Source organism: Castor canadensis, chromosome 10 (genome assembly GCF_047511655.1).
Source record: "Castor canadensis chromosome 10, mCasCan1.hap1v2, whole genome shotgun sequence".
Lineage (NCBI taxonomy): Eukaryota > Metazoa > Chordata > Mammalia > Rodentia > Castoridae > Castor > Castor canadensis.
Window position 1 is genome coordinate 37,231,426 of NC_133395.1, and position 14,484 is coordinate 37,245,909.

Below are 14,484 nucleotides of genomic sequence, written 5' to 3' on the forward strand. Positions count from 1 at the left end.
TCGAAGTCTTGTGCTTAGTAGGCAGGTACTCTACCACTCGAACCACACCCCAGCCCTTTTTTGTTTTAGCTGTTTTTCAAATAGGTTCTCTTCCTTTTCACCAGGGCCATTCAGTCTTAGACCACAATCCTACTTACGTCTCCTGCATGACTGTGATTCTGTATAGGTATGCACTAGCATGCCTAGCTTTTTTCTTAAGCTGGAGTCTTGCTAACTTTTTGTCAGGGCTGAGATCCTTTAGACCTTCACTTCCCAAATATCTGGAATTACAGGTGTGTACCACCACACCTGGTCCCTACCTTTTAATTAAGATACTAATACTGAACTAGGAATGATGACACACATTTGTTATCCCAGCATTTAGAAGAAAGAGGTAGTACGGAGAGTTCCCAGTCTGGGCTACATAGAGAGACCCTGCTTCAAAAAGAAAGAAAGAAACAGAGAGAGAGGTAGGAAGGAAGGGAGGAAGGGAGTGAGGAAGCGAGGGAGGGAGGGAAGGAGAAAGAGAGAGAGAGAGAGAGAGAAAGAAAGAAAGAAAATTAGCTAGTACTTATTACTTATGGGGCTGAATTATAACCTGGAGCCAATGTTAAATTTTGCTGCTTAAATTAACTTTATGTTAAAAAATATGAAGTTAAAAGCCTGTCTGAATTACCATACAAATGTGGAAAAAAATAATGGCTTAGGATGATTGAATAAATTCAAAAGACAATGGATGAATAAAGTTAACTTGTTTAAGATTAGCCAGTTTCACATTTAATAAAATTGGATATTTGTTGAGTTTCATAATCAAAATAAATTTTTAAAATGTTGTAAATATTCCTTGGAGCCTCCGTTTTTGACTTTGAGTAATGGAGTCTTAAGATAGCAGTTGCCTGATCTTTGGCTACATGTAAGTGTGTTGACATAATTCATTATGTCTCCTGGAAGTACTTTCCAGGATTTTCCTGAATCCAGAATCCCAATACTATTTATCTTCTTTGCACATTTTTCAGAGCAAGAGATTTTGAATGTCACGTGTAATTAATGTAAATGGTTCTGCGATTCAGCAACATTTACCAGTTTACGATGTATGCTCCCAGTAGGGAAGAGTTTTGGTCAGTTTTCTTCACTGATGTGTATAACCAAAGTCTAGAATCTTGCCTGGCTGGTAGTTGGTGTTCAGTACATACTTGTTGAATAAGTGAAATTAAGTATGAGCTGTCCCAAACTACAGAAGTTGGGTTATATATAAATAAAGTACTGGTCAATGTAATCAATTTTGTAAATTAAGAAGTTATATCAAGGTAACTTATTCAATATTAGAGATATGTTCCCCAACTTTTATACCATACCGAGTGAAGGAATCACTAAGGGAAACACAGGTAAAAGTGAAGAGAACAAAAAACAGAGCAAAATTAATTAAAATAAAATATTCCTTAACTCAACTAGCAAAAACGCTTTGTCTTCTTTATTATGCTTATGTCTTTTCTTCAAGAAAATTAGAGATAAGGGCAGAACAGGTTCTGCCTGGAAGTGGTGGCAGGGGGGAGAAATGACCCAAACAATGTATGCATATGTGAATAAATGAATAATTTAAAAAATAAAATAATAAAATATTCCCTTAGACAAAGTGTTTATTAACTTAGAGAATATTTTAATTTTGTGGTGGAGAGGAGGCAGCTAAGATCTTGCAATTTTTAAAACATTCAGTTAACAATGTGTATAATACTGAGTATATTATATTTTTTATTTTAGAATTTTAGGTAGGCTGTTTTTGGATTCCATCGTTGGTTCTGAATTGTCACAAAGACCAATTCTTCTTCCTCATGGCAATAAGCGCAGTATTGCTATTCTGTTACCATTAGTTTATAAGTATGACAGTGAAAGAGTACTGTCATTTCATTTGCTATTTTCATTTGTTATTGTGGCAAGTTTTATAGAGATGGAACATTGCAAAATGTTATGTTTTCTTGATTGGGGAAGTTGAAGCAGGACTGTAAAGCTGCATGTTGAAGTATTAAATTAATAATCTTCCTCTGCTCTAATTCAGGCCCATCATGGAGGTTAAAGGGTATTACACAAATGAAATGATAAATCCAGTTGACATAGTTTCCTTATAGACATTGAACTACTTCTTTCTTATTATGTCTGGATAGAACTCATTATCTATTTTGTTTCAGTAATAATTACGAGATTCTCTCCTAAGCAATTCTTTACTGTCTCCACTATTCTCTGGGAAGGCAAGCATATAAATATGATAAAAGAATTAAGCTGTTGAAATAAATTAATTTATTGTGCAACAATGTATTCAAATCTTACTTGCTCAATGGATTTTACTTTAATGAAATTCTTCAAAGAACAATGCATCATGTTCTAAAGATTGAAATTATACATTAAGTGAAATGACTGAATATGTTGTGTCTCAATTTATAGAAAATTTCAATTGAATAATTAAGCTTTTAAATCATAAATTTGCATACATTAAAATATTTTCTTTAAATAAAAGCATCAAGTGTTGTCTTTGTAGTCTTTGTTCTTAAATATCAAACTATAATAAAGTTAAAGGAGGCAAAGCTAAATTAAACACAATTGTACTAATATTTCCTCAGTCAAACTATGCTATTACAATGTATTTTACATTAAGATTTTAATCTGCTTTTACTTAGTTTATTATGTGATGTTTAGAGGATTTTGAATATATAAAAGAATAAGTAAATAATTCATAAATTAAAGGAATCACCAAAGGAGACTTTGAAAATTAAATATATTGACTAATGAGACATTTTTCTACTAATGTGAATAATGTTAAAATAAGCAAGGAATTCTTTTTTAATGGCAGAACCATTTTTGCTAGAGTTTTATGCAATAGATACTTGTTTTTATGAATTAAATGTCTAAGGAAAAAATGTATCTGCACATTTTCCATTAGCACTACTAAGAAATCTATTGTGACAGGAGAATCAGACTTGCAAAATAATTTAGAGAAATTGATTTATTTCTAGATTGTTCTCTATATCTGTTCAACCAATCTTGTGCCATTACAAATTGATCACTGACATGATTATTAAGAGAAATATTGAAATGTATTGGTAAACATTTATGTGAGTGACTTTTTGAAAGAAACAGACTGCTTAATTTAGAAAATTATATTTTTATAAAAACACAGAAATTCTCTTTTCCAAATACGTATTGTGTAATTCTATGTAAGCCAGGTGTTAACAGTTATATATATTAGGAGTTAGCTTTACAGCTTAGACAACTGTGTTTTTTTCTGTGAAAATTTAAAGAAATCTGCTACACTGTATCAACTTTAAAGGGTATCACTAGTCATGTAGGCAGTTAACTACAGTGTGATTTATGAATACATTTATGCAAAGTATAAGAATTCTATTATACAATTTTATAAAGCCATCCTCTGTGATATATGCATAAGTAATTCAAAAGAAATACAAAATCCAACCTTTGAATTTTTTGCTTAGTTTTTAAATCCAACCTTTGAATTTTTTGCTTAGTTTTCACTCTAAGACTATATCTTGATTTGTAGTCACAGAAGCTTGATATTAGATTAGACTTTTTGCCATTTGAAGCTACTTTATAATTTGGACTATCAATTAATGGCAGGAAACATATTTTTAATCTAAACTGCTTAGAAATTATAACTAGAAGATAGGAAGTAACATTTGGTATCCATGTGAGAATTATGTACTCTTTTTAATTTTTATTGTTGTGTTGAGTGGGGGTACATTGTGGCATTTACACAAGTTCTCACAATAGATCAGACTTGAATTCACCCCCTCCATCATTCTCCTTTCCTCCCTTTCCCTCCATTCTCTGAATAGTTTCAACAGGTATCACTTTTCCATTTCAGTCATGTATATACACTGTTTGCACAATATTCACCCTCCCACACTCTTTCCCCAGCTCCTTCCTCCTCCAACTGGTACCACCGTCCCAACCCCCTGCAGGACCTGTTCTGCCCTCCTATTCTCCGATTTTGTAAAAGAAAAAAAATAAATGACATTTTTGTTTGTTTAAGATAGCTACTGTTTTTAATCATATATGTGATTGTTTCTTATAAATTTGGTTCATTTGTTTGCCTTGTGGACTAAATAATTTAGAAATTTTAGAAGTGTAACATGTTTTACTTATTTTAGTTTAGAAAACTACTAATATTGTGTTCATTTCTTTTTTCTTCTTTTTTTTTTGGGCAGCACTGTAGTTTGAACTCAGGGCATCACACTTACAAGGCAGACACTCTACCACTTGAGCTACTCAGCCAGCCCTCATGTGTTCATTTTTAATGTTATTTGAGATAGATTTCAGAACATTTCAATCTGCAAATTTTACTGTTTGATGCTAATTTTCTTTGGTGTCCTATTTCAGCATGTCAAATGAATGAAGTGCCATAAACTTACCAGAACAAGATAGTTTTAAATTTTAAGATCCAGGGTACACGTTTGCTCTTTCCCTGCTTTCCCCCATCACTTGTCCTTAATTTCAGTCTTTCAAGTGGAAACTTAAAGAACTTGAGTTGGAAAATGTATTGTGTATATTATCTAAATTTATCTAAAATTCACTCAATTTTGCTGTTAGCAGAAAATGGAGAACTTAATTCTTAACATCTCATCCATTTAGGTAAAGGGCTAGTGCTGTAATCTAATATCGAACACAACGCTGTCCTTCAGTGGGGTTGGGTTAATTGTCCTTTAGGAAGCCAATCCAGGTATTTTAGACTAGTTGAAAAGTTTCTAAGATTTAGCAAGTTATCATGATATTATTTTAATATGCATTGCAGCTGTTGAGAGCAGAATTTTGTTGATTTTTTTCCTTTTAAATCTTTAAAATAATGTTTGATCATGCAAGTGTTTTGTTATGAACTTTCTTATGGAATTACATTTTATTCTTTGGTACATAGATTGGGAATCATTTTAAAACATGGATTTTGGAAGAACACTTGGCTGTTTTTTCCATTTATTTTCATTCTGTTTGTCATTCTGTGTAAACATGAAGCCTAGGTGTATCTGTTGAAGGTGTTTTTTGCCAATGTACAGCATTGAAAAGTTACAAGGGTATGACACAGGGGAACTTGATTTTGCTTCCATGTTAAGATTATATGCAGAACCTTGAATTCCAAGATCAAGGTGTCAGAAGGACAGTATTCCATCTGAGATTCTGGTATCATCCTTTCTTGCTTCTCCATAATTTTTGGTAGTCTCATAATCCTAGGCATTCATTGGACTCCAATCTCTGCTTCCATCTTCAATAACATCTTTCTTTGTATTTTCACAACATTCTTACAAAGATACTAATTAATTAATAGGGTCTGCAAAGACCCTACTTCTGAAGAAACTCAGATTCATAAGAGCTGGAGGCTAAGATTTCAACATGTCTTTCTTTGGGAAACAGTTGAGTTCTAACACTCAGTGAACCAGAATCTCTGGGAGTGAAGCCCAAGCACAAGCACATTTCAGAACTTCTCAGGTGATTCTGCTGTGCAGTGGGATTGTAAACCATTGAAAGACTAGTGGAATAGTTGTGACCAAAGACACAGGTTATCCTCTTTCTCATTGGTAGTACAAAGCTTTAATTCTCTCCTTCGTTTTCAAAATTAAGCAAACCATTAACATTTTGTAACATAAGCACTCTTCGTTCAGGTCAATTATGCTCTACTTTATTATTCTTTTCAGTTGGTAAGATTTTGCTTTTTCATATTTGCATCTTTTTAACCTATTAAGGAATAGTATACTTTCTATATGGAAGTATATTGTACACTTTGAAATATACATTAATTACTGCAAAGATAGTTCATCAGAGCATATGTCTGCTAATACCAAAACAGTTTGCTGCTAAAAGTAGGAAATGTTAACTAATGGCTATATTGTTAATGAGTAAATTAATTTAAATAAGCTCGCTGGAGGCATTTATGTCATGTACTTGCACAATACTTTAATGGGAAGGTACAGTGCTTAGTGGAGGGTAAGATACAGTGATAGGATATGAGTGTTTACATAAAATAATACCAGAAAACATGACACCAAGTTTCCCTGAAACAGAATTTCTCTCTTAATACATTTGTGTGGCTGAATGGAAGTAGTGTATTCTGAGAATTATTTGAATCAAAGAAAATTATTTCAATGTTAAATAAGTGATTTCCATGGTGCCTTAAATCTTCACCATCTAAGTATATCCAAACCATGTCATGGTGAAATAGCAGTTATGAACTCCTCCAGTGTTCTTATTGTTGTCAGTCACATGATAAGCGTGCTAAATGTTCCACAAATGTTTGCTGAAATAGGATAATATAACTGAAGGGATAACCATTAGAACCGTAGGCTTACCTGTAGAACCATAGATTTGTAACCATTCTTTTCCTGCATGACATGAGTCATGCAGATGATTGATGGATTGAAGAGTTTGAAATTGGGTATATTTTAGGCTTTGCTCAAGGTAAAAGATATCTTCTAGTACAGTTAAATGTTCATGAAGTGTGTTCTTTTTCTCCTTATGTTTCTTATTTTATTAGGAAAAAATAGCATTAATTAAATCAAGGTCCAATGTGTTTTCATCTTTTCTTCCCTCTCCCCTCCTGTGGTAATGTAGGAGCGTGTTCCTGACAGCCCCTCCCCTGCCCCTTCTCTGGAGGAGGGTCGAAGGCCTGGCAGTCACCCATCATCGCATCGCAGCAGCAGTGTGTCCAGCTCCCCAGCACGGACCGAGAGCTCTTCTGACAGAATCCGTAGGTCTCATCCTTTCACTTGTCACCATTTTAAGCTTTATTAGGTGCAGCTGGGTTTTCTAATCAAAATGCTCTCATTCCAAATAGATTTCAGATATATCATGTTCTGAAGCTCTGTAGCAATAGCCATCTCCCAAAATTATGTTTCCCTGTTTGGGATATCATGAAGTATGATCCAACATTAACAGGTTCTGATATAAACTCCTCTCTTTGATGCTACACATAAAGATTTGAGCTATGTAACAGAAAGGTATGTAACCTTTCAGATTAGTTTCTGAATAAGCAGCCAACTCTCAAATATTGATTGTCTAAGTATATTGCTTATGGATTATTCAGTTTCATTCCTTCTCCCACCTCTTTCCATTTTGTTTCTCACTAGTTTTTAATGTTCATCATTGCATTAATGAAGACATCCACAAAGAGGAAATCAAATTCAAGACAGTAGATTTGAAGAAGTATTTCTTAGGCATTCAGATTTTCAAGGGACTGAACATTTAAAATTAGCTAAATTTTATGATTTGAATCAGTAATAATCAGCAATGCATTTTGTTATTGTATATTATTATTAAAACTTTTAAAATAGGGCATATTTTACTTCATCATGTTCACAATATTTAATCTTGGTCCTCATAGCTAAGAAAATTAAGAGCAAAGTTAAAATGCCATTCAATTATCAGGTGATTTTTGTGTCTGCACAAGAATTGAAAATTGTTTTCTCAATAATATACATATAATACTGTATCATTTCTAGAGTTTACTTGTTTTTCAAAGTCATATTGGTATATACATTTCATTCAATTACACAATACTTACCAGCATTAGAAAAAAGATTTTAAGAAAGAATATTACTAGGTTGTAAAGGATTATTTGCATAAATCAAAAACTCATAATCTGACAAATGTTGGAGTTGATGAATTATGCAGAATTGTATGGAATATAATAGTCAATAATTGGCTATAATAGCAATAATTGGCTATCTATGCTACTAAATATAAGTACTTCATTTGGTCCATCTAAAACTTATTTCCCTAATTCAATGAAATGATGGTAACTGCTTACTGATAAAAATGTATGCATCACTTGATAACCATCCCCAATCCAATGAAGATTTTGAGGTTGGTAAAACTCTGCTCCCATTACTTCAAAATAGTTTTAAATAAAACATTATCTGTACGCTTTTGTGTTATGCTAACACTGGAATGAGAAACTTAACATTGAACATTTGTTTCATTTCTATTGCTTTCATAAGATTCTGTCATTAGAAAGGCTCCGTGCTTCTAAAGAAAGAAAAATATGTTTTGCAAATTATTAAATATAGAAGAGGTAGATGGATTGGGGAAGATTTGAAAGTGTTTGTGTATACATTCTTGTTACCTTGTTAATAATTGTATTTTCAAAATTCTTGATAGAAGCAGAGAAAAATTGTTGTAATGCTTGGTCTATCATAATTGTTCAAATGCAAACATACAAATATACTATACATGCATACATTCACATATGTATATTCATTTTAATATGCTATTTTAAAATAATTTTATATTAACAGAAAATTTTGAACAATAATGTCAATAATTCTTACATACTTGTCATCTAGACTTACCCAATCAATCAATCGATTAATCAATCTTTCTGAAAGAAGTAGCTGTATAAAGGCAAATTCTTCCTAGTGTCCTTACCTTAGACATAAGACCTTTTTTTTTTGCCTCAAATACTTCATTGCTTAATTTCTGCAAATAAGAGAGTTCTCTTACATATCCACAGAGCAATGATCAAAATCAGGAAATTTACATCATCATAGTATTATTCTCTACATTGTAGACCTTATTTGAATTTCACCAACTTTCCCATTGATATTTTTTAACAGCAGGATGATTTTCTTTACTGGCCCAAAAGCCGGTTGTCCTATCCATTTAGATTCCTTTAACTAAGGAAACTGGAATAGTTCCTTAGCTTTTTTCCCCTTTCTGTACCTTAGTATTTTTCCTGAGTATAGGCACTTATACTGTAGAATGTCTCTTAGCTTGGATTTTTTGATGATTATCTTACTTATGCATTTGTGGCAGGAATCACAGCTCTGACAGAGCATCCTCAGCAAATCATTTCAGGAACCATGATCTTCTTGCTGTACTGATGATAAGATTATTATGTTGTTAATGTGGTGACTACCCAGTTTTTCTACTTAATGTTACTTTTTTTAACCTTTATAGATACTAAACTTCTTGTGTGAAAGTATTTTAAGATTATACAAATGCTCTATTCTTCATAAAATTTTTACTCACTGTTCAAGAATCATTATTGATCTCTGAAACAGTTATTAATTGTGGTTGCCAAATGGCAGTCCCAAATATGTTCTTACGATATATATTTTTTAAATCTCTACTTTCCAGAGAAAGTAAGGCTTTATCAACTGACTCTCTCCTCAACTTTTGCAAAAATACTCAAGATCATTAAGTGAATTCATTGTGAGAATCACAAGTGTTTGATCATCTCAATAGTGGTAGTGTTTTATCATTCCAGTAGTGACAGATTACTGTTAATCATTCAAACAAGTGATTATTAACTTTAGTTTTCCAATCAATCAGTAGATATTAGTTGGCCACTTTTATTTTCAAATTGAAGTTTAAAACCAATTTTTAAAGAAATACTTAGGTATCTATGACACTTTATGTTCTATTGTCTAGATATGATAAGGATATTGAAGTCATTATCCAAGTGCCTTAAATTGTGGAAAAATATTTGCTATTTCTGGTTGCTAGGATATTATTTATTACAATTTAACCTCATAGTGTTAAAGAGCAGATTAATGTTAAGATTGTAACTGCAGAATTAAGAAAGCTATTTACTGAGGAGAAAATTTAATGCCATAAATAAAAGATTGACTATTTCTTGATAGAGGTTGAAGTGGTATGACTATCCAAAATTATTCCATCCATTAAAAATGTTTTATTTTATGTGATGTAAAAATAAAGTATAATTGTGTCATTTAGAATATTTTCTATTTATCCTCAAGAATTATCATTGTTATCAATTTTACAGTGTTTTTAGTGATATAACTTCAAAATTAGACCTAACTATATTTAATTTTGAGTGTAAAAGAATTTTCTTGGTATATTTGACACATTTGTGTTATGGTGTTTTTGTGTCTGTTCTTTTCTTTTGGGCTTAACAGCTGTCCATCAGAATGGATTGTCCATGAACCAGATGCTGATGGGTTTATCACCAAATGTACTCCCTGGGCCAAAGGAGGGAGACTTGGCTGGCCATGACATGGGGCATGAGTCGAAAAGGATGCATCTTGAGAAAGGTAACTTATGATCATGTGACCTTATTTTTCCTGTTCAAAATATGAACTCAATAGTAGTAACACCATTAGGTATATTTCTCCATCATGTAAAATGATAGCATATAAATATTATTAAAGTGTATAACATTAATAAAGTTAAACCTATTTGACAAAAAGGAGAATGAATGAAGACCTGTTGCTTTTCTTTTCTACAATAATGAGAGACAATTTAATTCCCAGAATATTTTAGAAGAGAATTGTTTGGCCTGAAGTTCTGCTATTTGTTCTTCTCAATTCTTTAGGGCCACTTTTATTTTACTAGCATAGTAGAACAACACAGAAGTCATTCTTGGCTTAAAAGATACATGATTATTGGATCCACAAGGAAATATAAGTGAATCTTATCAATGTACTAGTAGTTGTTTCAAAAGTAACAAAAAAGCCTAGATTATGCAAAGTTGCAAATTTCCTACTTATATTTAGTTAGATTTGAACCTATTCCATTTAAATACTGCTAAAGTGTATTTTATGCCCTTTTTCATAAAGTGACTTTTTGAGGAAATTGAAATATTATTTTAGTATTTATAGTAGCAATTTATGCTAGAGGATTCAAATACATATTTTTAAATTATAAATTTTGAATTGTGAATATAGGAGCCTATCTATCTTTGTTATAGTAAATTAGTATTTTCAAGCTTTATAAATATAGATTGGGTACATTGCCCATGTTTTGCAATATAAGTATCAAGTCATTATGTAATAACTAAGAATTATTTCTTTGGGGCTGGGAGCATAGCTCATTGGTAGAGCACTTGCCTAGCACTGTTTGAAACATAAAACAAACAAAAAGCAAACAAACAAGACAACCCAAGAATTATTCCTTTGAAAAACACACTAACAAAAAGGGCACAACTAATCAACAGTCAAAAAGGGTATTAAAAAGCATTGTGTATTTAAGCAATTAATTAAATAAAAAGAACAGCTTGAAAGAGAGATTAAGGAGGGCCAACTTTCTCCTTTCCAAATAACTACTCACAAAAAAGTAAAAATGCTTACATAAAACATTTTCCCATTCAAAATGAAAATAGCTTTGCTGAATCCCTTGAGGAGAAAGAATATTATATTTCTACAAATTAGATTATCTACACTACAGAATGTCAATGAGAAAATGACAATCCTTTCTAGGTATTAACATGCTAAAATCTAGGCATAATTGAGAAATAGCAGCATTAAGTAACTTTTCTAATTACTTGTTTCAAAATTTGATTCCATATTACTACTAAGTGAAGTGGACTTTATGCAGTACCTTGCTAAGCCAGATGACTTATTTTCTAATTCTTGTTTTTCTATGAGCTCCTCTTCATCACTGAAAAAATGTTATAATTCTGAAACTTTTAAATTTAATCAAAAATCTTACACCTCTGCATTATGAAAATTAGTATAGAAATAAAATAAAATTCTGTAGAAGTTAAAATCTTAAGTAATATTTAAATGTAAGAATTGTATGATGTAAGCAGCTATTTTCAAAGGTTCAGCAATAAATCCCTACAGAAAATAATGAGTAACTCTTTCCTCACTTTTCCCATCAATGCTATATAGCTATTTAGCAACATGAGTTATGCATGCGGGAAGTTAATTGATGACAGACAATGAATGTTAGGATACTGGGGCTTAATTATTCTCTAGAACTTTGGTGGCAAAGAGCTGGGAGTAAAATGTAGAAATCCAGAGGCGTAGTGAAGGGAAGGAATACCAAAGTAGTGAATCCTATTAAAATTTTTGGTGGAGAGCTCAGTATGATCTTATGCTTCACATTGAGTTGACCTAGAATTTCTCTATTTCTTTTTCATGAGTAATGAGTTTATTTGTCCTATTCATTCATTTGTTATTATTTTATTTGCTCCCACAGAACACTTTTTTGAGGCATATATTGGGTCGATTTAGGTTTATTATTATTCTTTTTCTTATGTCCTAACCCAACAACTTCCTTACAACATTTCTCTTGTTCTTTAGAAGTTATTTTTTCATTGTTACTGCCACTCATCTTTAAATGTGGAGTCATTTGTGTATTGCATTTGATTTAAAAAGCATAGTCAAACTATGTGTGCATCCTAATCTGGGCTGACTTACAAGTTACAAGAAGAGTCTAGAAATAGAGGAGAGTTAAAACAACTGTAAAAATGACATTCCTAAATAATTAATAGCAACACAACAGCTGGAATTATCAGACTTTCATAAAATACATTTTTCTGGAATGTAGTAGAACATTCTATGAATATACATAAAACTTACTATTTTACTAATGATGTTTTTCTAAATGGTTTTTTGTCAGAACAAAGATCTTAACCATATCCCAACAATTTCCAAATATTTTGTAGTATTTTATAAAGGGAAAGAAATACTTAAGATTCCCTCTAGAAATATGCAAAAAAACCCCAGTGATTTCAAATGTAGATATAAAATTATGGAAATTTTTATAGAATTTGATATTATAGTGTTTTGTTTTATGTTGCTTTTTCTCTTGCATGGACTTGCTTTTATCTACTTTTCAGCATACTGAATTAATAGTAAATATTCATGGGCTTTCTAGATTGATAGAGTCTACAAAATTAAAAAATGTTTTCTTTCTTGTGTGCATTTATCATGTCCCTGACAATGGCTCTTTAACTTTCTTACTACTCAAATCTGTACTAAACAGGTAACTTTATTTAGGGACATTTGTAGAGAAATTAATTATATGTTCATGTCATTTTAGACTCGAACATCTTATATGTAATTTGCTGCCTACCAACTAAATCATTCAAAAGGCAATAATTCTTAAGAAAACATTGATACTAAAAATAGATACCAACATTCATTTGCATGCCAAGATTCACTGTGGTCTGAAATTTTAATTGTCAGTAACTTTTAAACATTTTACGTTCTTCTTAACATTAAATAGCTATTGACTGTATTCTACAAGGCAAAAAAAGTATTGAAGTTGCTATCAGCTGAAGAGCAAGTGGCTTTACAAATATTAGAGCTTAGAAATACTAACTGTGGAATAAATTCTCTCTTTCATTTTTAAAACGAACAACAGCCTAATAAGGTTTTGAGCCTAGGGAACACTTAATTAAAGTACACTCAAAATATAAATGTAAAAAGTGAATTAATAATTGATATATAATACTGTTGCACCCATCCCAAGTGTAACAAGAGATGACTTTAAGATTATACACTTCAACTAAAATCAGGAGTTTGAAGGATATGTGCTGCGTAAAACTCTGATACAACATATAGCATGGCTTGAAAAAATTATATTAATTATATACTAAAAGACTTTAGCCTTTTAATTTTTCCAAATATCTCAAGTTCTCTAGAACTTTCTGTGCTTAAAAAAAGACTGCTAATATTTTCTGTCAGTGTAAATATAGTGGAATAGTCAGTAATAATTGACTGAGTGTCATAAATGGACCCACTGTTTTTTGATGCTGCACTTCTCTGTTGATCTCCCCAAATCTGTCCAGTAATGCTAATTCACTGTTGCTGTCACATGCATAATTTGTTTTTTGTTTACTTTCAGTTGGTACTACTTTCAGCACTTAGGGACATGAACATGTGACTTACTTACTTATAAATTAACATGCACATTTATGGAATTTATTTTTTAAAATGCCAAAAAGTATATGTATGCTAAAGATAAGTCTGTAACATTAGATTTTTTCCAATATAGAAAACTTAAGTGTTTACTGTTGTGACTAACTGTTGAATACCTACTTCTCTCTGTCTCTCTACTCGCTACCTCCTATTTGTTTGGTAGAATTACAGATGTTTTTTCTTAATCTGTATCTTAATTTCCCCAACAGTTAAGTCTTTTTTCTTTCATTTGTTTTCATAAGAAATAAGAAAACTCTTTCATTGGTGTCTCCTGCAGAACACCAGCATTTTAGAACCAAGTCTACTTTGAGAAAAGGCAGGAAATTCAAGGGATTTGCTGTAGGCCGTACAATATTTCTTTTGTGGCATATCTGCTTGTTGGGCATTGTTCAAGATTTCCAATGTTTGACATACTTGTATAAAACATGTTCATTTGGGTATTCTAAGGTGGAGGATGGAGCTCTAAGGGCACTAATGTAGATAGCAAACTGGCTGTACTTGAATTTCCTCTCTTGTGAATACTTTAATTTTTTGCCTCCAGCTTTATGGACCATTAAAAAATGACTATGCCATCACTTTCCTCAAATTTGTTGAAATATTTTTCGAAACATTTCCTTTTGTGCATTTCTCATTGTTTAAGAAGTATAACTTTTACTCAGATTATAATTGAGTCTTCAAAAAATGGGTTTCCCCTTTTAAGCTGTAGATTGACATTACATCTACAGTAAATGTTGCATACTAATATATCTAAACCTGTTTGTAGCTCATGTGACTATTATATAAATATACATATACTAATAGCCATTTCTGTTTAGAATTTCCAATGTTTTGGTCATATTAACGTACA

The 14,484-nt window shown here is 31.6% G+C and overlaps 1 protein-coding gene across 3 annotated transcripts in view; it reads left to right on the forward strand.

Annotated features, from left to right (window-relative positions):
* The window catches only part of Dach1 (dachshund family transcription factor 1), a 397,811-nt gene that overhangs the window by 280,877 nt on the left and 102,450 nt on the right, over positions 1-14,484 (forward strand). For all 3 annotated transcript variants that reach the window (XM_020178044.2, XM_074043247.1, XM_020178045.2), the window contains 2 exons: positions 6,583-6,718; positions 9,888-10,022. In XM_020178044.2, coding sequence (XP_020033633.2) covers positions 6,583-6,718; positions 9,888-10,022 — 271 coding nt within the window. The remainder of the gene's footprint in view (positions 1-6,582; positions 6,719-9,887; positions 10,023-14,484) is intronic.